Source organism: Paramisgurnus dabryanus, chromosome 13, assembly GCF_030506205.2.
Source record: "Paramisgurnus dabryanus chromosome 13, PD_genome_1.1, whole genome shotgun sequence".
Classification (NCBI taxonomy): domain Eukaryota; kingdom Metazoa; phylum Chordata; class Actinopteri; order Cypriniformes; family Cobitidae; genus Paramisgurnus; species Paramisgurnus dabryanus.
The window spans coordinates 10,575,542-10,600,287 of NC_133349.1; the positions used below are offsets into that span (position 1 = coordinate 10,575,542).

Consider the following 24,746-nt stretch of genomic DNA (forward strand, 5'->3'; position numbering starts at 1 on the left):
GTAAGTAGCCTGCTCAAGCCCAAGTCTCTAATGCTCAATCATAAGAGTAAACTACCAAGTATCTCAAGATGACTAATCAGTGATGTAACGGATCGCAATTGATCCGTGACTCATACAGATCACGACCCACGGTTCGGTTCGCATGCGATTCGCGGATTAATACACAAATACAGTTGATCATTTGCACATGTTTTAATTCCTTGCAAATGTTAACACTTGTGAATGTGTCTGGTCCCAATCCAATCAAATGTGATTGTTCCCATGCTCTTCAAAGATCAAAACTCTTGATGTATAAACTTGAGAGAGAGTTGCGCTACTGTGTTTCATACTGTAGTGAATTAAAAAACATTTGGCGAAAAAGCACTGAAAAACAAACGTAATTTTCACTTTATGTGGAGCGACTGTTTATGCTGCATCTTCTTCCCGAAGTGCCGTTTGGAATACCTCCTCTGTGCGTGTTTAAGTGCCCTCAAAAGTGCATACACGGAGAGACGCGTTTCAAAAAGCAAGCGAACAATCTTTCTGTTCTTGACAGGCCACATACAATCAAAATGATCTCGAAATACCACAGTATTCTTTTTCTAATAAAAAAAACATTTGTTTAAGTTGTTTGCCAATAAATTACATTTCAAAAATTTTCCTTGTTTTAATTTATGTATAATGCTAAAACAAATGTAGGCTTTTCAGAATTACAGTTATGCTGCTTACATAATAATGTAGCCTTTTTTAATGTTTGATGACAAGATAGAGAGTCCTAATTTGAAGAGATTTTGAGCTTAACATGACAGTGCACATGTTACAGTACTTAACTCTTTCACCGCCATTGACGAGATATCTCGTCAATTAAGAGAAAACGCTTCCCCGTCAACGACGAGATTTTCAGTCTTTCCGCAATACCGCTATTATCCACCAGCCCTTCCGCAACTTTTTAAACCCGGAAGTATTGCCCTATGGCAAGCGGCTGCATGTCCGTGTCTGTTTTAAAGATCGCTCTGAATGAGATCTTTATGAAAAGTCCGTCACAAAAATGGAATTATCTCTGCTTTTTGCTCAAAATGTGGTGTTTTTGCAGAAACCTACCCATATTCAAAAGCTGATTACAAAAGAACCACTGAAGGTAGGATGAAACTGATTTTTTGTTTGAAAGCAGAGGGGCTGTTCTTTCATCTGGTATATTGTATGTTTATATATTTAAAGAAGAACATTTTCTGGAAGGCATTAAACTTTGGTGAAAATCATGAAAAACGCTGGCGCTGGCTGGCAACTTTTTTTAAAAACGCTGGCGGTGAAAGAGTTAACCAGTAAGCAAGTGGCTTCAATTTGTTGAATAATATGTTTCATTTATGCAACAGATTAAAACAGATGTCCAGACGTATCAAAAGCTACATGTAAAACAAATTAACCATAACTCTAGAACTAGATGTTCTGATCTATTTTTCACAACCCAAAAACTCCCAAGATGTAGTAGTCAGGTGCTATTCAGGCCAAATCAATGCGGACAGATGGTCGCCTACACTCCAAAAGAATCGGTCTCGTCCCATTTCCAGTCAGCATCCAGATGCCTTCTCCCGATAGCTCATATCAATCAAAGCCAAGCACTCTTCACAGCCAAAGTATTGATTGTCAGAGAGGGAATTAAATGGTACCTCAGCACCTCCACTGATGCAGAGCAAATATTCAGAGCAGAGTGAAAGGGAAGAAACGTCACATTCCAGTCCAGCTGCTCTCACACTTAGCAAACGCTCTTTCGGACACACCGGACTGGAGCAAACTCAGTAAGTGCAAAAGCTAGCGATGAATAGACAAGCTATCTGAGAGCCAACCGACCATTCCTGTCAAGCTTTCCATTTACTCTTTGGAAAAAGATTTTGTCCATTTTTACCACCCTTCAAACCACATTCACAGTTGTTGATCTTTTCCTGCAATGTGTGTATAGGGATGTGATGTGCAGCAGCGATGTAACAACATTCATCTGGAGCTGGATGGTTCATTTAAGACTGAGAAATAATATAACCTGTCTATAATAACCTGTACTGGACGTATTTCTAACTATGGCAAATTTGGCCATTAGAAATCTTGTTCAAACTCATACAATCAATAATATGTATCTAATATATCTAATAATCATTCAGGGAATACTTACATGAATAGAAATTCACCCTAATAGCTCATTTATGCTGACACTGACTAAGACTCCTATTGTAATCAGCAGAAATAAGATCCGAGTCATTAAAAAAACATTTGGCGGTTCAGCCCGACAGCTAGTCATGCATTTGGTACACAGTCTAAATTTGACAACGTTCAGCTGACCAGTCATCTGTAATCCTCAGTATATTTAATGTGGCGTCTAGTACATTGAGGTGACCAATCAGCTTTAGGTAATCTTAGCTCTTCCCAGAGACACCGAGAGCGGAAGCCGGATGGAGGCTGTCTTATTGTGCCGCTTGCAGAAACATATCTACGTGTGATTCCTGTCATCCTCCGTTTCATAGAGATAGTTCTCCCTATCGCTCTGTTTTCTTCTGTAAGCTACTAACAGTTAGTTTTGGGTCTCTGCAAACTTATAATACCTCAGCCGCACATCTGTTTCTCACATGGGAGTGCCTGTCTTGCACCCAGAGAGTTTGTCAGTAATCCCCGTGAGTAAAGTTCAGAGCGAGCTGACAGCACTAAAAAACAGATAAATAAGGATTTTCATTTTTCACCCAGTAATGGAAAATTGCACATAACATTTCTCACTCAGCATTTATCCCTAATAGAGGGTGCGAATCCACATCCCTTAATTTCTCCAAATCATTTCGAAGAATAGAACAGTTCTCTTGGTTCTCGCAGGTTAACAATTTTACTCTTTTCAACACTTGTCAGAGATCAATATTTTCAATGCACTTTAAATAACAGATGCTTTTTTTTACTGGAAAGTCACTGTCATGCTTCACTCATGGAGCCACTGCTGTTAATTTTTTTTTTAAGATTCATTTGCTGATTCTCTTCCTAATTCTTAAAAAAAGTTGATTATTTTGACAAATATGTTTCTGATTCTGCTGTTTTTCTTTTACTGATTTTGTTGCTGTTTTCTTTACGGATTTATTTGCTGATTCTCTTGCCAATTTATTTCATGATTCAATTGCTGCATTATCTTTCTGATTCTTTAGCTGATTCATTTGCTGATTCTCTTCCTGATTCTCTTGCCAATTCATTTCATAATTCAATTGCTGATTTTTTTCTCGATTTTCTTGTCGTTTCCTTTGATGATTCATTTGCTGATGTTTTTTCCTAATTCACACTGTATGTTTAATTCATGCCGTTTTTCTAACTGATTCTCCTGCCAATTTATATGTTGATCCTTTAGCTGATTCTCTTGGTGATTAATTCATTCTCTTCCTGATGTTCTTGTTGATTCTTTTGCTGATTATCTGTCTGATTCTCTAAATGTTTCTCTTGATGATTCTTAAAGCAAAAAAGGCGGACACTACAACAACATGAACAACATGATTCATTTGCAGATTCTCTTCGCCAATTTATTTCATGTTTCAATTGCTGATTCTTTTCCAGATTTTTTTGCTTTTTTCTTTGCAGATTCTCTTCTTGATTCTTACTGTATGTTGCTTCTCTTGCTGTTTTTCTTACTGATTTTCCTGCCGATCCATATGTTGATTCTGTTGTCGATTATCTTTATGATTAATTTGCAGATTCTCTTTTTGATTCCTAGTGTATGTTGACTCTCTTACCGTTTTTCTTACTGATTCTACTGCCAATTCATATTTTGATTCTTTTGCCCATTATCTTTCTGATTCTTTAGCTGATTCAATTGCTGATTCTCTTGCCAATTTATTTCATGATTCAATTGCTGATTCTTTTAATGTTTTTCTTGCTTTTTTCTTTACTGATTCATTTGCTGATTCTCGAGCCAATTTATTTCATGATTCAATTGCTGATTCTTTTAATGTTTTTCTTGCTTTTTTCTTTACTGATTCATTTGCTGATTCTCTAGCCAATTTATTTCATGATTCAATTGCTGATTCTTTTACGGATTTTCTTGCTGTTTTCTTTGATGATTAATTTGCTGATTTTCTTGCTAATTTATTTCATGATTCAATTGCTGATTCTTTTACTGATTTTCTTGCTGTTTTCTTTACTGATTTATTTGCTGATTCTCTTGCCAATTTATTTCATGATTCAATTGCTGATTCTTTTCCTGATTTTCTTGCTGTTTTCTTTGCTAATTCATTTGCAGATTATTTTCTTGATTATGTTGCCCATTATCTTTCTGATTCTTTAGCTGATTCATTTGCAGATTCTCTTTTTGACTCCTATTGTGTGTTGACTCTCTTGCTGTTTTTCTTAATGATTCACCTGCCAATTCATATGTAGATTCTTTTACCTATTATCTTTCTGATTCTATAGCCGATTCATTTGCTGATTCTCCTGCCAATTTATTTCATGATTCAATTGCTGATTCTTTTCCTGGTTTTCTTGCTGTTTTCTTTGCTGATTCATTAGCAGATCCTCTTTTTGATTCCTAGTGTATGTTGACCCTCTTGTTGTTTTTCTTACTGCTTCTCCTGCCAATTTATATGTTGATTATTTTCCCATTATCTTTCTGATTCTTTAGCTGATTCATTTGCTGATTCTCTTCCTGATTCTCTTGCCAATTCATTTCATAATTCAATTGCTGATTTTTTTCTCGATTTTCTTGTCGTTTCCTTTGATGATTCATTTGCTGATATTTTTCCTAATTCATACTGTATGTTTAATTCATGCCGTTTTTCTAACTGATTCTCCTGCCAATTCATATGTTGATCCTTAAGGTGATTCTCTTGGTGATTCATTCATTCTCTTCCTGATGTTCTTGTTGATTCTTTTGCTGATTATCTGTCTGATTCTCTCAAATGTTTCTCTTGATGATTCTTAAAGCAAAAAAGGCGGACACTACAACAACATGAATCAAACTGGGCTTTAACTTTCCGAGCATGAACAGAAGTGAACTCGGAAACTTCTATCAGTCAGGGAGGAAAGTGAGTAATGTCTTGCATTAAGTTTGTTGTTTATTCTTGCCCAGAAGCAGTGGAATAACCCTATTAAATCAAGTAGTCACCCCGCCATTAATCTCAATGCAACTGACTAGTTCCTCAAAGCTAATGGGGTTTAGAATTTGCATCAGGCAAGTTTACCCACAAAGCTTTGCCTAAGAGGATTTTAGTCCATACAGAGAGCTTATTGTCACATTTGTCCATGGACGTGGATTAAAAATACTAAGGCTTGCAGACTGCACTAGCTTCAGGTCCACACGCACAAACTGCCTTTCTGTTCTGATGGCTGCAACAAGCTGGCAGGAAGTAGAAAATGACTTTGGGGTTTAAGATCAACCCTAAGGTCTAGGTTAAAACTTTAGTAAGGTTTTGCCAAGTTCTTTATTACCAGTTTGTCCTTGAGGGAAGTATTTAATCCAGGGTGTGCTGAAGGTAACTGTCCCTTCAGCAAGTGTGTTATTTAGGATCAAACGAGCATCCCCAATAACCAAGAAATGAGTTCAGATGATGATCTGGTGTAGTTTACACTGCAATATAATCTATTGACAACACTTTTGGGTTGGTTAGGGTTGGGATTAAATTGCTGTAATATTATGCAAAACGGCTAATGGTTAACAAGACATCTCTTGAATGCATAAATGGATGCATACAAGTACAGTACTGACATACAAATAACTACTATCAGCTGTTCCATGTTTTGGCTATAACATGTGTAGTATGCTAAACTTAACTTAAATATTTTCTCCCTCCCTCGCATTTTTCCCTCTCAGATTTTTTATTTCATCTTTGCAACGTCTCATCATGGTGAATACCAGCTCAGTGTTGTCAACTTAGCTTTTTCATTTGAATAAGCCTCTTTTTGCAGGAACCTGTCGGCACTGTTTCACTCAGGCTAAATCAGCTTTAGCGGCTAAATATAAAAATGTTTCCTGAGCATTAATTCTTTCATATTTATCGGCGGAAAAGGTGCTTGAAATTCAGCTTCAGCCCTTTTAGCAGTTCAGAGAGAAAAAAACTGACAAGCTTCACATAAGCTCTGAGCACTCTGTTGATCCTAAAAACTTATTTAAGTTTGATGCACGTGTAATACAACATTTGCTTGTACACAGTAAAATTCAAATTTTTATGAAGAAATGATGGCTAAATTTATCAATAAGATTAAAGGAAAATAAATCAGTGAATCAAAAAGGGTACAAACAGCAGACAACATCTTGTTCAATGTACTGTAACGTAAAACCAAAACAATGAATGAAGGGCTTGAAGTGAAAACTTCCAGCTTGGGTACTAACTAAAGACTAAATGAACATGTAAATGTTGGTCAGAAGTGCTTTAATAATATTTTAATACAATTTTATTTTATTAATATGCATCATTCACTTTAAATGAAACAAAAACATTAATTTGTTAGCAAAACAATGTAACATCTATGGAATGTTTAGGAAATTGTTATTAAAATATGCATTCTTTTTTCCACAGAGCGCCTCTTTAGCAGAAGGTATACATTGAAACTTGATGGGGACTAAAAGTACCATTAAAGCATTAAAAAAGTATAAGACCGACATTATGTTCCATAAATAGTCCATAATTACTATATTTCAAGCGTTCTGTAGCCAAATGACAGCTTTACTGTATCTAAAGAACAGACTCACATTTACGTCTATTTCAAACTGAGTAATTGTTCAATAAAACTCTGGTCTAAAGAGTTTACATTTATTTTGTGCTCCACAGAAAAAAAGGGGAAAGCTTTCCAAAAACTGATTTTAAGGTCACCTACTAAAGAAGACTTAAGTTGCTAAATGGAAATACTTGGAGTACAAAAAGAAAAGGATAATGTTAAATGACTTTGGCTCAACCAACAAACAAAAACAATTGAATAAAAGTACTGACATTGGTACGGATGTCCAAAATTTTGCCCTTTAAAGTTACGTTTATTTAATAGTTTAAAAAAAATACTAGGGGTAGTTGGAATAAAACACTGCACTAGGTCATCATTACAGTCAAACCAAAATGTATTAAAATACTGGAGGCTTATCCTAGTTCCAGACAAAAATGCATAATTGAGCTGTCTTAATTTAAAAACGCCTTGTAATGACATATCTTAACATATATCAGTGCCATTGTTTTGTCAAGATGCACACCAGTATTGTTTTTGTAAAGTTTGTTTGTAAAACTACTTAAATGTATGAATATAACTAAGGCCTAGTCCTAGATTAATCTAAACCCTGTCTGGCAAACCGCTCTGATATGTTTTAACTAGTGGGTGCAGGACACTACCCAGCAAGCAAAACCGAGATGAAATAATGGCTATCTATAGACCCAATATACTCCAGCTATGAGTAGCCCACCTCTATTCAATAACCTTGAATTTGGTTACATGCCTTTTTCCAAAACTACAAACTTCATCATGTTAGCAAAGTCAACAGGTGTTCAATGTGTTTGCTTTTATTTCTTTTTCAATGTTCTACACATATAGGCATCGTCTATTCCTTGATTATGGTTAGACTTCTCTTAGACTTTCACTGACAGCTCAAATTTTGCCTTGTTTTAGCCAAAATTGCTTGCTGGGTACGGTCAATTGAGGATAGCAACTGTGTCATATACTAGGACTCAACATAAAGGACTGCCCGGTGGCCCGGGGCCAGTGTGAGAGTCGCTCAGGCCAGTAAATATTATTGTCACTTGCCCGATTGGGCCAGTACTTCACCCTCAGTCACTAAAATATATTTTATGCCTGTGGCCGTTTGTCTGTATGTATTCTTTTACAATGTTACCATTGACACACATTTTAAGCGTTGCAAACTAATCGGCAATGTCATGAGGTTTGCCCTACCTTATCGGTTGTTGCGGACGCTATTGTAAGGCGTGGAGTATAGATGTTAATGCTTTCCAATAAGATGATGGATGCAGGTATTCTCAACTATTAACTTTTATTCAAGCTAGCACAGAGAGCCTCAACAAGAACACGGGGCACACAGGAAAAAGTACTCCTCTCTCTCTCTCCTTTTCTCTTCCCCGCTGCATTCCCCCACCAAAATAAAAGTCCCTCATAATACATGAAAGAAATAGGTAAATGCCTAATAAAATAAAATAGACAAGAATGAAATACAACCATATAACAAACTTTGTCTGTCTCACACTATTGCAAATGTTGTGTTACGTCAACTGGTATAGCAAAAAGACGTTAAAAAGACAGCGTCCTCAAATTATGAGGCCAAACAAAAATATAATTTTCTTGGAAGCAGACAGGTAAAACACGACAAAAGCAATTATGCAATGTTTTGCAGTTTGCCATTAGATTCAAGGTAAAGCAGAAGTTGGTAGCCTTTTTTGTCTAAACAAGCAACTAACGTAAACAAAACATAGCATGCATGGTGTCTAAAAGGGTTGCAGATAACTCTTCATCTGGTCCACTGAACTTAATGGCGAGACGTATGAATAAAGACAATTTTAAGCGCATCGAGAGACATATCAGCACAGCATATTAATAACACTGTTTTATTAAAGGGATAGTTCGGCCAAAAACGATATTAAACCCATGATTTACTCACCCCCAAGCTGTCCGAGTTGCATATGTTCATCGTTTTTCAGACAAACACATTTTCGGATATTTTAGAAAATATTTTAGATCGTTCTGTTCATTAAATGTAATGTCACGGGGTCCAGCAATAGTCCACGACCTTCAAGTCCAAAAAAGTGCGTCCATCCTTCACAAATTAAATCCAAACGGCTCCAGGATGATAAACAAAGGTCTTCTGTGGGTAATCCGTGCGGTGTTGTTGTAGAAATATCCATATTTAAAATGTTATTAACGTTATAAACTACCTTCCGGTAGCGCCGCCATCTTAGACTCAGGAGAGAGTATTAGCGTAGTGTACGCACTTTTCTTAGTGACGTATGACAAATTCGGAGGGCGGGGGCACAGAGCAGCAGCAGAGAAACTCTGTACGCTGCGTAAGCTCTCATCCTGAATGCGGATCACTCCAAGATGGCGGCGCTACCGGAAGGTAGTTTATAACGTTAATAACATTTTAAATATGGATATTTCTACAACAACACCGCACGGATTACCCACAGAAGACCTTTGTTTATCACCCTGGAGCCGTTTGGATTTAATTTGTGAAGGATGGACGCACTTTTTTGGACTTGAAGGTCGTGGACTATTGCTGGACCCCGTGACATTACATTTAATGAACAGAAAGATCTAAAATATTTTCTAAAATATCCGAAAATGTGTTTGTCTGAAAAACGATGGACATATGCAACTCGGACAGCTTGGGGGTGAGTAAATCATGGGTTTAATATCGTTTTTGGCCGAACTATCCCTTTAAAATTGGTCATCTTTAAGTCTTTTTGTTCTACCAGTTGACGTTACAGTTAAATCCTGATATACCTGCAAATATTGATTCTGATAAGACTATTGTGAAATTTCTGAATTAAAGTTTACATTTAAAATTGCCAATTGTCTTAACAAATGATGAATAATATGCATATGTATACAATTATATTTGGATTCATTATTTTAAATATGTGACACTGAAATCTTTTTTAGTGGGGCCAGTGAAAATTTTTGGCAGGGCAAGTAAAAACCTGAATCACTGCCCCGAACAGGCCAGTATAATAAATTCTTTGTGTTGAGCCTTGTATACCCAAAAAATGTTCATACAGTGGACTACCAGATAAACATTTGGGACACAAAATTATTTAGACATTTATTCAGACACTTTAACCTGACCAAGTGTTTTGCCTTTTTACAGCACAGACTGAATAAAATTAAGCATTGCTTAGTAATTGGTTGACCTAAATTGAGTAAAAAATAATCGACGACGGGCCGCTGAATTATTTGAAAGTAATGCACACCCTTTTCAAATAATTCAAAGGACCAATGACCAAAGGAAGAGTCAATTCTTTCGCTTATACCATGGTTACCACAGACATTGCTCTGGTGGTTATTTTAACTCTTTTCCCGCCAGCGTTTTTAAAAAAAGTTGCCAGCCAAAAAAAAAAAGTTTCATCTTCATTTGTTCTCATTTTATCACCTCTCAAATATGGGTAGGTTTCTTCAAAAAGACCAACTTTTGAGCAAAAAGCTGAGATAATTAAATTTTGTGAAGGACTTTTGATAGAGATCAGATTCAGAGCGATCTTTAAAACATACAGGCTGCGTCCGAAACCGCATACTGTATAGTAGGTACTGAATAAGCCGGAAGTTCTTGTCATTGGCAGAGAATCTTTTTCTCTTAATTGATGAGATAACTTGTCAATGGCGAGGAAAGAGTTAAGATATTTGACAGGTTAGGTGTGTGTTTATTGAAAAATAATGCATATATGTAGAACATTTATTCAATCAGAACAAAGCATTCAAAAGCCATATTATCTAATTGTGTACTTGCATTTAAAATTTAACAACTGACAGCTATTTAACCTACTGTAATTCATTTGTGAGTCTAACAGAAGGATGGCCAAAACCAGTGAAATGTTTAACTTTTATTCTTTTATTACTATTATCTAAACTATAGCGAATACACTGTGATAATGCTAAAGGTGTCTGAATAAATTTCGGTTTGACTGTAGATGGCTGAATTAGTCTGTCAACATAACATATAGTAAACACGGTTAATGAGGCAATTGACCCTTTAAATCTCACCACCTCACAAAAGCTCCACAAATCACCTTCCCTAACACCCGCTTTCTTTTAACCATTCAATATTTCCAGGCAACACACAGAACAAAGAACAACACTGATGGAAGAGGGACATTAAAGGCTTCTTAGGCTAAGTAGGGATAAATTCTCCATACATTTTCCATTCTCCTATCCCAGCATGCCTGGGTGGATGTTTCGGTCTTCTGGGTCTCTTCTCTCTGTGACTGTCAGCATGTGTAGTTTGACTGCAGCCCACGCTGTTGGTTCAGAGGATTGTATGGTGTCCTCCCACACAGGTGTAGGTCTGCCTACTAATCCTGTACTCAGCGGTCGGCCTCAGACATGATAGGGGTCATACTGAGACTTGGCGTGGCAATGCAGATCACTGCCAGGGAGGACCAGTAAGTTTTGCTGGCCTTGTGGCCTTCTGTCATGTTCAAAAGCAACGGCCCACGTGAGGTTGGACACTGACGGTGTTTTCTTGTGGGCTGTGTACTATATGTGCATTAACATTTGAAAAATAAAATAGAAGACAAAGAATCTTTTTTGGTAATAGAACTGGGATTTGAAGAGAGAGCTTTTAGAGTCCTGTTCTCAATGATGATAACTATTGCATCGTGAAAAATTCTGCTTTTTTAAACATTTGTATTCTCTGTTTACACCGTGCATATATTTGGTAACTATTGTTGTCAGGCTGCGCCATAAATCTACATCATAAACTAAATGTTCTGTTTCTATGGTAGCAAAGTAATTTTATCACAGATGTTTGATTTCCTTTCAGTGAATCTGGCAACACTTTCCCTAAAAGTTCAACAAAGGGCTGAACAAGTCAGTAATGTCTGTCTGTCTGCCTGTCTGTCTGTCTGTCTGACTGTTTGTCTGTTTCCAGACAGCAGACAACTCTGGTCAGGATCCGCACCGAAGTCAGCATCTCCGGTGTGGATTCGGCTTGGCGTTGTCTTCTGTCTGGGTTGTCTATTCATCTGTCTATCCATCTCTCTATCTATCCATCTATCTGTCTGTCTGCCTGCCACCTGTATGTGTACATCCTACCTACTTATCCATCCATCCTTCTAAACTTGCTCTAATTAAAAATCATCATAGTTGCCATGGGGTGATATTGCAATGTTCGTCCTGATAAATTGATGCAGGTTAGAGGCATCTTTGTTAGAAGGTTTTGAAGTTTGGGGGTCTTTATGTTAGGCCCTGTTTACACAAGAACGCGCGAAGGTGAAAACGTAAAAATATTTTATCGGTTGTGCCTTTTGTTTACACGGCGACTGCGTTTTTGAGGCTTAAAAAAATATGCTCATTTTCCAGCTCCCCTAGAGTTAAAGGGATAGTTCGGGCAAAAATGATATTAAACCCATGATTTACTCACCCCCAAGCGGTCCGAGTTGCATATGTCCATCGTTTTTCAGACAAACACATTTTCGTATATATTATAAAATGTTTTAGATCTTTCAGTTGATTAAATGTAATGTTACGGGTCCACCCATAGTCCACGACCTTCAAGTCCAAAAAAAGTGCGCCCATCTTTCACAAATTAAATCCAAACGGCTCCAGGATGATAAACAAAGGTCTTCTGAGGGTAATCCGCGCGGTGTTGTTGTAGAAATATCCATATTTAAAACTTTATTAACGAAAATAAATACCTTCCGGTAGCGCCGCCATCTTAGTCGCGTCCGCATTCAGGATGAGTGCTTACGCAGCCTACTGAGGCTACTCTGCTGCTGCTCTGTGCCCCCGCCCTCCGAATTTGTCAAACGTCACTAAGAAAAGTGCGTACACTACGCTAATACTCTCTCCTGAATACAGAAGAGTCTAAGATGGCGGCGCTACCGGAAGGTAGTTATTTTCGTTAATAAAGTTTTAAATATGGATATTTCTACAACAACACCGCGCGGATTACCCTCAGAAGACCTTTGTTTATCATCCTGGAGCCATTTGGATTTAATTTGTGAAGGATGGACACACTTTTTTTGGACTTGAAGGTCGTGGACTATGGGTGGACCCCGTAACATTACATTTAATCAACTGAAAGATCTAAAATATTTTCTAAAATATCCGAAAATGTGTTTGTCTGAAAAACGATGGACATATGCAACTCGGACAGTTTGGGGGTGAGTAAATCATGGGTTTAATATTGTTTTTGGCCGAACTATCCCTTTAAAGATTTGATTCTTACCGTTTTGAAATCCATTCAGCTGATCTCCAGGTCTGGCGCTAGCACTTTTAGCATAGCTTAGCACAATCCATTGAATCTGAGTAGACCATTAGCATCGCGCTAAAAAATAACCAAATAGTTTCAATAGTTTTCCTACTTAAAACTTGACTCTTCTGTAGTTACATCGTGTACGAAGACCGACAGAAAATTAAAGGGACACAAGGCAGCATTTTTATGTTAATAAATCATCTTCGTAAGTCGGTATATGGCTAAATGACTCATTACATGACGAATGAAGACTCTCTCGCCTGCCCCTACCGTCTGTAGGAAGAATACCCCACTTGCAAGTTCGCTGTATCTGACCCGGTGTCCTTCAGTCTCGTATAGTCTTAGATATAGAACGCATTTACTCCCAGACACTAGGGGGAGCTAGTAGAGAAATAATACTCAGACTTGCCTTGTGTGCCTTTAAAAGCTGCAATTTTGTAGGCAGATATGGCTAGGACTATACTCTATACTCTTAGAACACAATGTAACTACAGGAGAGTCAAGTTTTAAATAGGAAAAATATCAAAACTCTTTGGTTATTTTTTAGCGTGTTGCTAATGGTCTAATCAGATTCAATGGATTGTGCTAAGCTATGCTAAAAGTGCTAACGCCAGACCCGGAGATCAGCTGAATGGATTCCAAACGGTAATGGATTGAATCAAATGTTTAACTCTAGGGGAGCTGGAAAATGAGCAGATTCCCTCCCAAAACGCTTGTATAAACGCGGAATAAAAAGTAATAATGCAACGGCACTTTTGCATTTTCTCTTCAGATCGTTTCCGTGCAAACATAGTCTTAGTCCCCAAGTTATTTTGACATTTTGTCAATAGCAAATAGCAATGTTATTGTCTGCAATGGTATAGAGTTGTTCAACATCATAAAAAAACTGCATTGTGGGAATGTAGTCCCAAAGAGCGTTTTTGGGACTTGTGCACCAAGGTGAAGGTGTCTATATCCATCATTACGTGACAGGTTTATGTAACAATCAACTGCAAGAATTTCGACTGTGAGATACTAACTAGTAAATGCTTGAGTGAATCGCTTTGTTGTTTTACTAACTTTGGATAAAAGCATCTTCAAAATCCCTGCATGTAACGTAAACATCCCTATTTAAACCTGCTGAGAGATAAGAGTTTAAACGTTTATGCCTTAATAATGCGTAATGGTTGCAAATTAAAACTCAGTGATATTCATTTTTAGCACTGTGGCGACTCAATGACTTTGGGGCGCTCTCAAATAGCCCTTGATTTTAACAGCTTAAAGCAGAAGGAATGGCTGTACAGTATAGTGCTGTATAAGCTGATAGGGTTGAGATATACAATAAAAAGATTAATTCAAATTAGTCTGTAAACAAGATGTGAGAGCAGAACTGGCAACACAGCTCACTGAAATAAGCATTAAGAAGCCGTTATTGCGTTATTTAGAGCACCATAAAGCACAAAGGCTATTGATTTGAGAGGCAATGCGGCTACCCGGTTATGTCTGTCATTGCCAGGCTCATTAAACTGATATATTATGCATTGTGTTCTTCCTTCTGCCACTCTGTCTATCTTCCACAACACCACACCAGCCCAACTCCCTGCTATATGTCCCATAATCCTTTGCACCAGCACTTTTGGTTGTGTAAGGAATCTCAGTATTGGTTAGACGGCTTCAGGTAATACATTCACAACATAGTTCAAAATGTCCTCACTTAACCTCATGTCTCTAAACCTATGTTATGTAAAAAAATATATACTTTTTTGCATTTATTATAGATTCTAAAGATCAAAAGTTGACAAGCGTCAGACAGAATTGTTGCCTTTGGGTGAACTGTTAAAGTAAATATGGACATTAAGCATCTAAGATGTAAATGTACCTGTTATGTTGCACGTCACCCTTGCATAATTTTTCCTAGTTGTAGAAAGCAAATCAGCTCCAAAGACGAAAACAGCTCTGGGTTATGAGGAGAGGTTGAAAGAAATATATCACCAAAAGCGCAGGGCACGAAAAACATCACTCACCAGAACGGAATGGCCCGTGTTTACAGAGACTCAGAGCTGTTAATTCCCTATAAATCTATGCCGTTTTTGGAGCTGGTCCCTAGCACACAAGCTGGCAAGCTCTCCTGAGCTTATAGTCTGTTATGGCACTGAACCAGACTGTGAAGCTTAGGGTGACAAACTCTCTCCCTTGCTTCCCCCTTTGCTTACTCCTCAAACCACACAATCTGCAGACAAGATCTGGTACATTACAGGTATATGAAAATGCTAACATCCTTTAGCTGGAAACTAAGGGAACGTTTTCAACCAAAAATGAGAAATGTTTTATCTTGAAAATGCACAATTTTGAAAACGCATTTTAAAAAGCACATTTTTGTAAACGTTATTGTTTCCATCTAACCAACAATAAAAACGCTAATCTGTGAAAATGCTTACGTCATGGGCATGCATACTTAAAGGTTTATAAAGGCGCTCTAAGCAAATTCGTCTAAGCGTTTTAGACCAAAAAAAAAAAAAAAAATTCATACAGTAAACATCTCCTCACTATCTGCTAGCTGCCTGTCCCCTGAACACACTGTAAAAAAATGCGGTCTCTGTAGACAGCCCAGGCTCCACAAACTGCAACAAAAACAAAGTGGTCAAACCTACCACTACGAAACATAACAAAGTGTTCCAGCCAATAAATGACAAGAAGGATTTGGGGGTGGGGGTTGGGCGCGTTCATGATTCTTACAGAAAGCACGGGAGGGGAAGAGGGGGAAACCAACGCTCCGTTTTGTTTGACAACACTTCGAACGTCAAAAAGAAGTGACGTCTCACAGATTCGCTTAGAGCGCCTTTAAGTCTACTGGGGCTGGTTACACAACCTGGGCCTAAACCTGGTCGTAAGACTAGTCTGGACATTACGTCAGACATAGAATTTACATCTGTTGCACCATCTAGGCTTAGCGAATGTTTGAGACTTAAACTTATTTCTTGTCAAGGGTAGGCATAAGTATAAAGTATTGACTTTTTAGAAATAGAAAAAATGAAATGTGACAAGACGTTGTCACGTCTAACTGTGGGTTCACATGAGACACAAGTTCAACGATTTGCGCGAGTAGATTACGTACAAAGTCAATGCAAAGACGCGATCAGATGCGTCCTCACGTGCGGTGATGTGAATGACGCAATATGGGCGGTGCGTTCACATTGCCCCAGCTGCATCTTGCCACGAAAAAAAAAACATGCTATTCGCCTCTAACGTGTCTTCACCCAAGTTGAAAATATTCAACTCGAGCGAAAAATTTCCATGACACGAAGTTAAATCCCGCGAGTAATCTAGAGCGAGTAACGCGATGCCCCGCGTTTGGTGTGTACGTAGCATAATGCACAGGATACGCGAGCAGTGTGTTTTCATGCATGGCAGAGTGAGAGACCGCACCAATAAATTATATCATAAAATACATCAATATTTACAAAGACAAAGTAGAGAACTTATTAAAAGCTTTCAGTTAATTTTGTTTGGAACCAGTGTTTAAAATTATTACCTTTTGTGCAAACTGTAAAGGCTTTTGTTTAGTTAATGTGCAGGTTGTGGTTGATGGGTCTGCACGTGACGCACGCATTTTGAGGGAGAGCGCAATGGTAAACGTGAGGAAGGAAAGCTCTCATCTGTCATCTATTAGCTGGCAGCAGTAGTGTACATTTTAAATCATAGTAAATGTGAATGTCGTCTTAATATCACTGCGGTTAAACGCATACGCAAGGATGAACATCATCTACGCTGAGCGTAGCTGCATCTGGACGTAGTTTAAGATAGTGCAACAGGCGTAAATGCATATTTTTTTGTATAGGAATGCGAATGTGCACTCCTTTACAAAGTAACACCGCCAAGTACTGGCCTGGCATGCATAATACAGCATTTTTTTATTTTCATATCAATATCTTTCGGCAGGGAGGATGAAGCAACTTCAATTTTATGAGTATAAAAGTATAAAACAATAAAATAAACAAATGGCATTTAAATAGCAAAAATAAATTATGATTTTAATGCAAACTTCATCCTGACATAACTGAATGAACAAATTAACGAATGCACGAATGAAAGCAAAATCTGAAGTTAAATGAAGTCAATAATTAATATCATTCCCTTTTGGCAAGTTGGATGTAGAAACCTCATGTCTCTTTTTTTTACAGATAGTTAAACTCTATAAAGAGTGCACAAAAAACGATACAGAGAAAAAGATATTGAACTGGAAAATGATGTGAGCCGATTGCCCACAATACAAACAGCAAATACATTTTTTTAATTGCAAAAATATAAACAAGAGCAGCTGTTTATCAAAAAAAGATAAGCATTTGAACCCTGTTAATTAATTATTACTTAAGAGTTTTTAATTTGTAGTAAACAAGGAATATACAGTAGCCAAGCATACTAAAGTGATTTTGTGACAAAATCTCTCAACTATTCCAATTTGCCCTAAAGCTTTACAGAAGATGAGATCTTAGCACCAAAGTTCAAACAACTTACACACCCTGTTTCACTCAATTTCAAAAATGCAAGTTAAGAGCTACTTAATTAAAGATGCTATCTGCTTTTAGTTTCACACACAACGCTTAAACTGAGCCGTGTGCGTGTTACGAGGGTGAAAAGCGCGAGAGAAGGTACGGATCGATACGAGAGGAGTCCAGACTGTCACTCAGCCCCGTCTCCCCGAGGGAGGCCGCGAGAGATCGAACACACAGATAAACATCTCATGGAAATGAAGTCAGTCCTGACGTGGCTTTCGACGCACTTGCTCACAGATGGATGAATGAGAAAAACAGAGGAACTAATGAATTGAGTCAATGAAGGAATAAAAGTAGGTTGTGAGGATAAATGAATAACAGAAGAGTGTAATTGTCAGTTGGCCTTTCAAAGATGAATGAGGAGGTAATCCATCTAACTGATAAAATCCTTTTTCCCTCAGAGCAGCTGCCCATGGGTGAAATATTAGTCTGAAGTGGGTTCTCCATATTGGCTTTATGTGGTGAGAAATAGCATCGTGATAAAGCGTTCAGGTTAGACAAATGTCAAGAACCAATTAGGTGAGCTGGATCATTTTTGACTGCTTTTTTATAGACATGACAGTCTTAAAAGTTTTAAACTAGGTATAGCTGGAGGTCTTGGCGACCAGAGATGTTTAAAAAACCTTCTTTGCCATGTGTAGATGTTTAAAAGAACTTCTTTCAACAAGGAGTTAATGGTGTTTTTTTTTGAGAGAAACGCAAGTTTGATTTGATTCATTGTGTTTTAGTACCTTTTCTGACCTTCTCTTTTAAAGTTTTTTATATAAAGAACTGGGCACAGTGGTTTCAACTCACCTGGGCACTTGCTCTCATTTTCTGGTTGAGACTGCAATAATGATAATAAGCAGAGTTAGAAGCAGCGCTCCACCGATTAACAGATAGCATTTCCTCTTTCTCAGCTGCCTCTGTGGGGAAAAAAAAATATGTTTGAGATATTACTTGATCAAAAATTACTTCTGTGTTGATATTGCATGGGTTGGAGAAGCAACTTTAAAACTTTAGCTTGCCGAGCTACAACCTAAATATACATCACTCTTTAAAAATTAATTAACTTGAAAACACATTAAACTCAAAATAACTTTTTAGATCACTGTTTATATATATCACAAAAACAGCTTTTGGTTATGAGTAAAATATGGTAGGTCGTTTCAGCACATGGTTGGGTAAAACATGGACATACCAAAGTCCCCCTGTGGTTAAGATCAAGTTTTTATTGTTGCTAATACAGTATGTATATGGCGTTTTTAATATACTTTTAAAAAATCATGAGGAAATTCATAATATAACACAATTGCTGAGTATTTTTTCCAAAAAATTCAGGGTTCCCACTTTAAAGGGACACTCCACTTTTTTTGAAAATATGCTCATTTTTCAGCTCCACTAGAGTTAAACACTTGATTTTTACCTTTTTAAAATCCATTCAGCTGATCTCCGGGTCTGGCGGTACCACTTTTAGCATAGCTAAGCATAATCTATTGAATCTGGTTAGACCATTAGCATTGCGCTAAAAAATAACCAAAGAGTTTTAAAAATTTTCCTATTTAAAACTTGACTCTTCTGTAGTGACATTGTGTACTAAGACCGATGGAAAATTTAAAGTTGCGATTTTCTAGGCAGATATGGCTAAGAATTATACTCTCATTCTGGCGTAATAATCAAGGACTTTGCTGCCGTAACATGGCTGCAGGAGGCGCAATGATATTACAGAGTGGCCGAAAATAGTCCCCTGCCACTGAAAGTTACTAAGGGGACTATTTTCGGCTGCTGTGTAATATCATTGCGCATAGTTAAGTTATAAATAGGAAAAATATTGAAACTCTTTGGTTATTTTTTGCGTGATGCTAATGGTCTAATCAGATTCAATGGATTATGTTAAGCTATGCTAAAAGTGGTAGAGCCAGACCCGGAGATCAGCTGAATTCCAAAATGGTAAAAATCAAATGTTTAACTCTAGGGGAGCTGGAAAATGAGTATATTTTCAAAAAAGTGGAGTGTCGCTTTAAGTCAAATGTCAAAATCCCTGACTTTCACTGACTAAAATTTTGAATTTCTATGACCTATGTCCGGGATGCCGTGAGCCTGGATAATGTAGTGTACATTGAAAGTTTATGCTTAAATGTGTGAAATGAATTAACAGTGCCAATAAACAGCTGCTTAAATTGTATAATTGTATGATATTCCTTACGCCACAAGTTAACAAACGGATTACATTTTGATAAATGGAAACTAAAATGTAAAGCAACAAACAAAAAGCCCTGATATTCCATGGCTTTGACAAAAAATATATAAAATTCCCTGACTTTTAATGTCTGTAAAAGACCTTTTAAATTCCATAATATTTCTGAAATTCCATAACCCGTGCAAACCCTGAAAGTTAAGAGTTCTTCAGAAAGAAATCACAGTTTAAGATTGCCTCGGTTTCCTATGTCACAAACATGTAACCAATCACATCATCACAGTTGAAAAAGTGGATCAGTAGTTTGAGCCATAGAAATTATGTATGGATGCCACATTGATTCACAGCACTGCTGCAGTGTGAATGCTCTTACCTTGTAATATCAGTGCAAAAAAAAAATTGTGATGTAAAGACGCAGTTTACTTATACATTGTGTAAAACTGGACTTGGTACTGTGACTGAAACTGCTGAATGTAGCATCTATTTATATATATCTATGGTCCGAGCTGTGTGACTGAGTAGAGGCAGGGACCAATTTGCATATTCATAGATCTGCGTATACTAAATAAGGCAAAGATTTTAATAAATACAATTATTGACTACAGAGGGACTTTAAATCAACCTAGAACATGTCTATAGGCAACCATTTGCATTTTTAGTGCATTACACCTGTAAGTAAATGTTTAAAAAGACATCTTATTCTCCAATAACAAATCTGATAAATGCATAAAAACATAAACAGCAGAAATGTTTATTTTAAAAAGCTTGTCACTGTAGAAGCTACAATAAAAACAAGTGAGGTATTGCCACACTTTATCTTTAGTTAAGTTAGATAAAAATTGTTGAATTAGTCACTCCCCAATGTTGCCCAGATGTTTTGTGCTCCTGATCCATACAGTATTTATGTATACTGTAGCTCATTGGTACAGTATAGTGAAAGTGAGGTATTTGCCAATGTATGGTAACCAATACTTGGGATGAGACCTCTGCATTTGACCCATCCAATGAGTAGTGAACACAAGCACAGCAAGTCGTGAACACACAAACACCCAAAGCAGTGGGCAGCTATCACTGCAGTGCCCGGGGAGCAATGGGGGACAGGTGCCTTGCTCAAGTGCACCACAGTCGCAACCTGCCGACCGTGAAACTCAACAACTCTCGGGTTAGCCCGATTCTCTAATTCATATTAGGCTATGCCTGCCCCAATATACAGCATTATAGCAAACCCAGAGAACAGATACATACTGATAAATAATGCATATCTTGTCTAAATTAATCTAAAAAATATATCCATAAACCATTTAAAGAAAAAATAACAAATCAAAGAATTTATTAAATCTAAAATGGTTCAAACATCTAAAAAAATCTATAACATGAACATTTTCCTGGTCTTCCACTACAGTTATCTTCATCATTAAATCAACAAGCATTATTTAGTATGAACAGTCTTTTACTGTAGGTTCAAAGAATAAAAGAACAAGATTACACCATCATTTTCCAAATAGGTTCCCGCCATTGATGCATTGCCCCAATATGAAATGACAGCACTGCCATCAATTGACCTCTATAGCTCCCCTCTCAATACAGAGAGATGCTTTAAAAATGATTTCTCAAAGACAGAATTGAGTTGTGGCCCAGAGTCAAGAGCGGTTGGACAAGCATGAGAGAACTGCTTTCTTCGCCATGCCTGAATTCTGGCGTTCGTAAAACCCATCTGCACTTTGACTCCGATAAAGCTCTGCGTTGGGAGGGAGCTCTGCTCCGTTTTCAAAAGAATTTCGAAAAATTGCCGGAAGTGTCATTCGAATGTTGAATGTCTAAGACGGTTTCTTCTCATGGGGCGACTAGAATCTGATGCTTTGTCATGTTGAAGAAATTAATATCCAGTTCAGAATAATACAAAAATGTGTCAATAGAATTTGCTTGCTGAGTGAATTTAAATAAATAAATGCTTTTCTGACTCTGCAGGAGGCTTCAATATTTGGGAACGGTGAATGTGCCGATTCTATGTTGTTTTGAAATGCCTCCCGCCCAACTCCCCATCGTTTTTGACAAAGCCAGAAAGAGCAGCGGTCCTAGACCACGGCAAGACTGGAGTCTTTAAATCCTTACGTGCTTCAAAGCGCAAAGAGCAATTCATCTTCTTATCTAAGAATGGAAACAGGCTTTCTATGTGGAAGTGTGTGTGGGGGGAGGGAGGCAAAAAAAAAAAAAACTGCTGTCGAGTAATTTTCCATTTAAACGTTCCACTCCACAACAATTTGCATAAGCAGCCTGCGTCTGTGATAAGAAGATTGGTAATTTTCAAAGGCTCTGGAGGGATTGGGAATTAAAAGCCTCTCTCCGCTATCTCCTCTCTTGCAGCTGGTCACCACAGATTCCCCTGCTCCTTTCTTACATTTTCTCCAAAACCGCGCCTTATAAACTTTTTCTTTCTCGCTCAGGCTTTCTTTACAGTCTCTCTGTGCTGATTTTTTACTCTGTGTTATTCTGGCCTCCTCTGTCATTCAGGAAAGCAGGAAAATAAATCAGGTAAAAGGAAAGAAAAAGCTTTAGGTGAAAATATAACTGTTGCTCCATTTTGGAAACTGAAATTTCTGGATGCGGTGGGGATGAGTGATTGAAAGGGACGGAGAGAGTGCATAGATACAGAGTAAGAAGGAGAGATGTAAAATGAGTTAAGAGTAACAGAAAACTTATATGCTTGGAATGAAGTGTTGGAGAGAAAAATATATTTTTTATCCCATCCATGTAGCCAATTTAATCAAGCTGTGTTAAAACTACTAAAGCAACATTACTTTGTTACATAAAAGTTTTTTTTCACTTGTGGTACTTTTGTTAATGAATTAGCTCTTTATATGCACTTATTTTAAGATTTGATTTAGTTCTTATGCTTAATATTTTGACTGATTTGCATCTTGTACCTAAAAAGAAACTGATATGATATTAATTGTTGATGTGTTACTTAGATTACACATTTTAATGAATTATGTAAGACAACCATCAATCATTAATACATCAGAGTAAAAATAAATTTGATTATCTAATTTCTGGGTCACTTGAGTCACCAAATGTAATTGGAAGGATAATAATTGCTTTCCAACAGGTTTCCTGAGCTTCTTTTCAATTGGTTGCACAAACGGATTATACCACTGCTTGTTAATGTTTTTCAACATAGATTGTCTTTGTGATGTCACATAGGATGCTATTTTTTTTTACTGAATTAGCAAGTTCAGTGACACTTTACAATAAGGTTGTATTTGTTAAAGTGTTAAATGTTAAACTCCACTTTTTAAAAACTATGCTCATTTTCCAGCTCCCCTAGAGTTAAACATTTGATTCTTACTATTTTGAAATCCATTCAGCTGATCTCTGGGTCTGGCGCTACCCCTTTTACCATAGCTTAGCACAATCCATTGAATCTGTTTAGACCATTAGCAGCACAGCAGCTGAAAATAGTCCCCTTAGTATCTTTCAATAGCAGGGGACTATTTTCGGGCGCTACGTAATATCATTGTGCCTCCTGCAGCCATGTTACAGCAGCAAAGTCCTTGATCATTTCGCCAGAATGCGAGTATAGTTCCTAGCCATATCCACCTTGAAAATCACAACTTTTAATTTTCTGTCGGTCTTAGTACATGATGTAACCACAGAAGAGTCAAGTTTTAAATATTAAAAATATCTTAACTCTTTGGTTATTTTTTTAGGCGCAATGCTAATGGTCTAATCAGATTCAATGGATTATGCTAAGCTATGCTAAAAGTGCTACCACCAGACCCAGAGATCAGCTGAATGGATTCCAAAAAGGTAAAAATCTAATGTTTTACTCCAAGGGAGCTGGAAAATTTGCATATTTGCATTTCTTTAAAAGTAAAGGCATTAGCTAACAAGAATGACCAATTAAAGTATTCATCATTTATTAATCTTAGTTAAAGGACCATTAAACCCATTGCAGAGGTCTGAGCTGAAACACAAACACGCGAAAATTCTCAGGGCAGCCGAAAATGTCGAAATTTCAGTCAAAACCATTCTATTTCACCATAAACAATCTGAAAACAGGGCTTTAAGTCTAAAATACCGAACTTGTCCTTTAATGCCATTTACTACAATTGTTTGTGTTCATTGTGCAACTTAAAAAAATTATTCAATGCTGAAATTGACATGAAGTAAGACTAATAAATGCTGTTGAAGTATTGTTAGTTCATAGTAATTAATCCTTTAATAAAACCTTTTTAGAAAAATCTTACAGCAAGTTCCTATTTTTGATTTAGCATCTCCTGAAAACCCCCAATTTTCCACTTTTAATAGACAATTATGGGAAGGGAGAGAGCAGCAACCATTTCTTCCAACCATGGAGAAGGGCAGAAAACATCCGCTAACCCCCATGCCAGAAGGTAACCTTGAAGTCAACTAAATTAAACCCTGTAGCAAATCCAGTCTGGTAGAAACAATGCTGCACAATTTCCACTGTCACTTTAACCCACGTGAGTCCGTGCCGGTGGACATCACAATTTCACCAGGAACAGAATGACATGACTTGCTTTGCATTTGCAAGCGAGAGAGATTCATTTACCTTGCGTGACATGAGAAATGTCTTTATAATGCTATAATAACCTAGCCTGATGATTACCGACATAATATTATTCTGTCTTTATCTCATCTGCTCAGAAAATTGAAGGTCCATAAAATAAATAATGTTTGTGCTGCCACTGCCTGCCTTGTAATCGGCTTACGTGCAATTTACATAAAATTCTGAATCAAAGCTTTCCTGATTATGATGTTTAAAAGACACAGCAAATAAACAGAACTTGAGGATCTCGCTTTGCAGTTGCCTTTGGCAAACATAAACTTTTCACTGCCTGGTGTACACAAGTCTTTGATAGCTAAGTAGAAGAAAGCGTTATAGATGACTTTACAGTTGCACCTTGATCTTGCCACCCTACATTATTCTGAAAAGGATGAGCAATTGAGTTTTTTTTCTTTATGTGTCTACTGTCTAGACTTCTAAATGTAATGCAGCAGTTGGTGTCACATACTGTAATGGTTGTTGTTGAATATGAGTATTGATTCTCAATATACGATTACACAATATACTTAAAGGGATAGTTCACCCAAAAATGAAAAATTCGTAAAATTAATTATTTATTCACCT

General features: G+C 37.2%; 1 protein-coding gene across 1 annotated transcript in view; it reads right to left on the reverse strand.

The window, feature by feature from the left end:
* tsnare1 (T-SNARE Domain Containing 1) overlaps positions 1 to 24,746 on the reverse strand; it is a 188,791-nt gene that overhangs the window by 7,776 nt on the left and 156,269 nt on the right. Inside the window, exon 11 of the mRNA XM_065239873.1 lies at positions 18,214 to 18,323. Coding sequence (XP_065095945.1) covers positions 18,228 to 18,323 — 96 coding nt within the window. The 3' untranslated portion in view covers positions 18,214 to 18,227. The remainder of the gene's footprint in view (positions 1 to 18,213; positions 18,324 to 24,746) is intronic.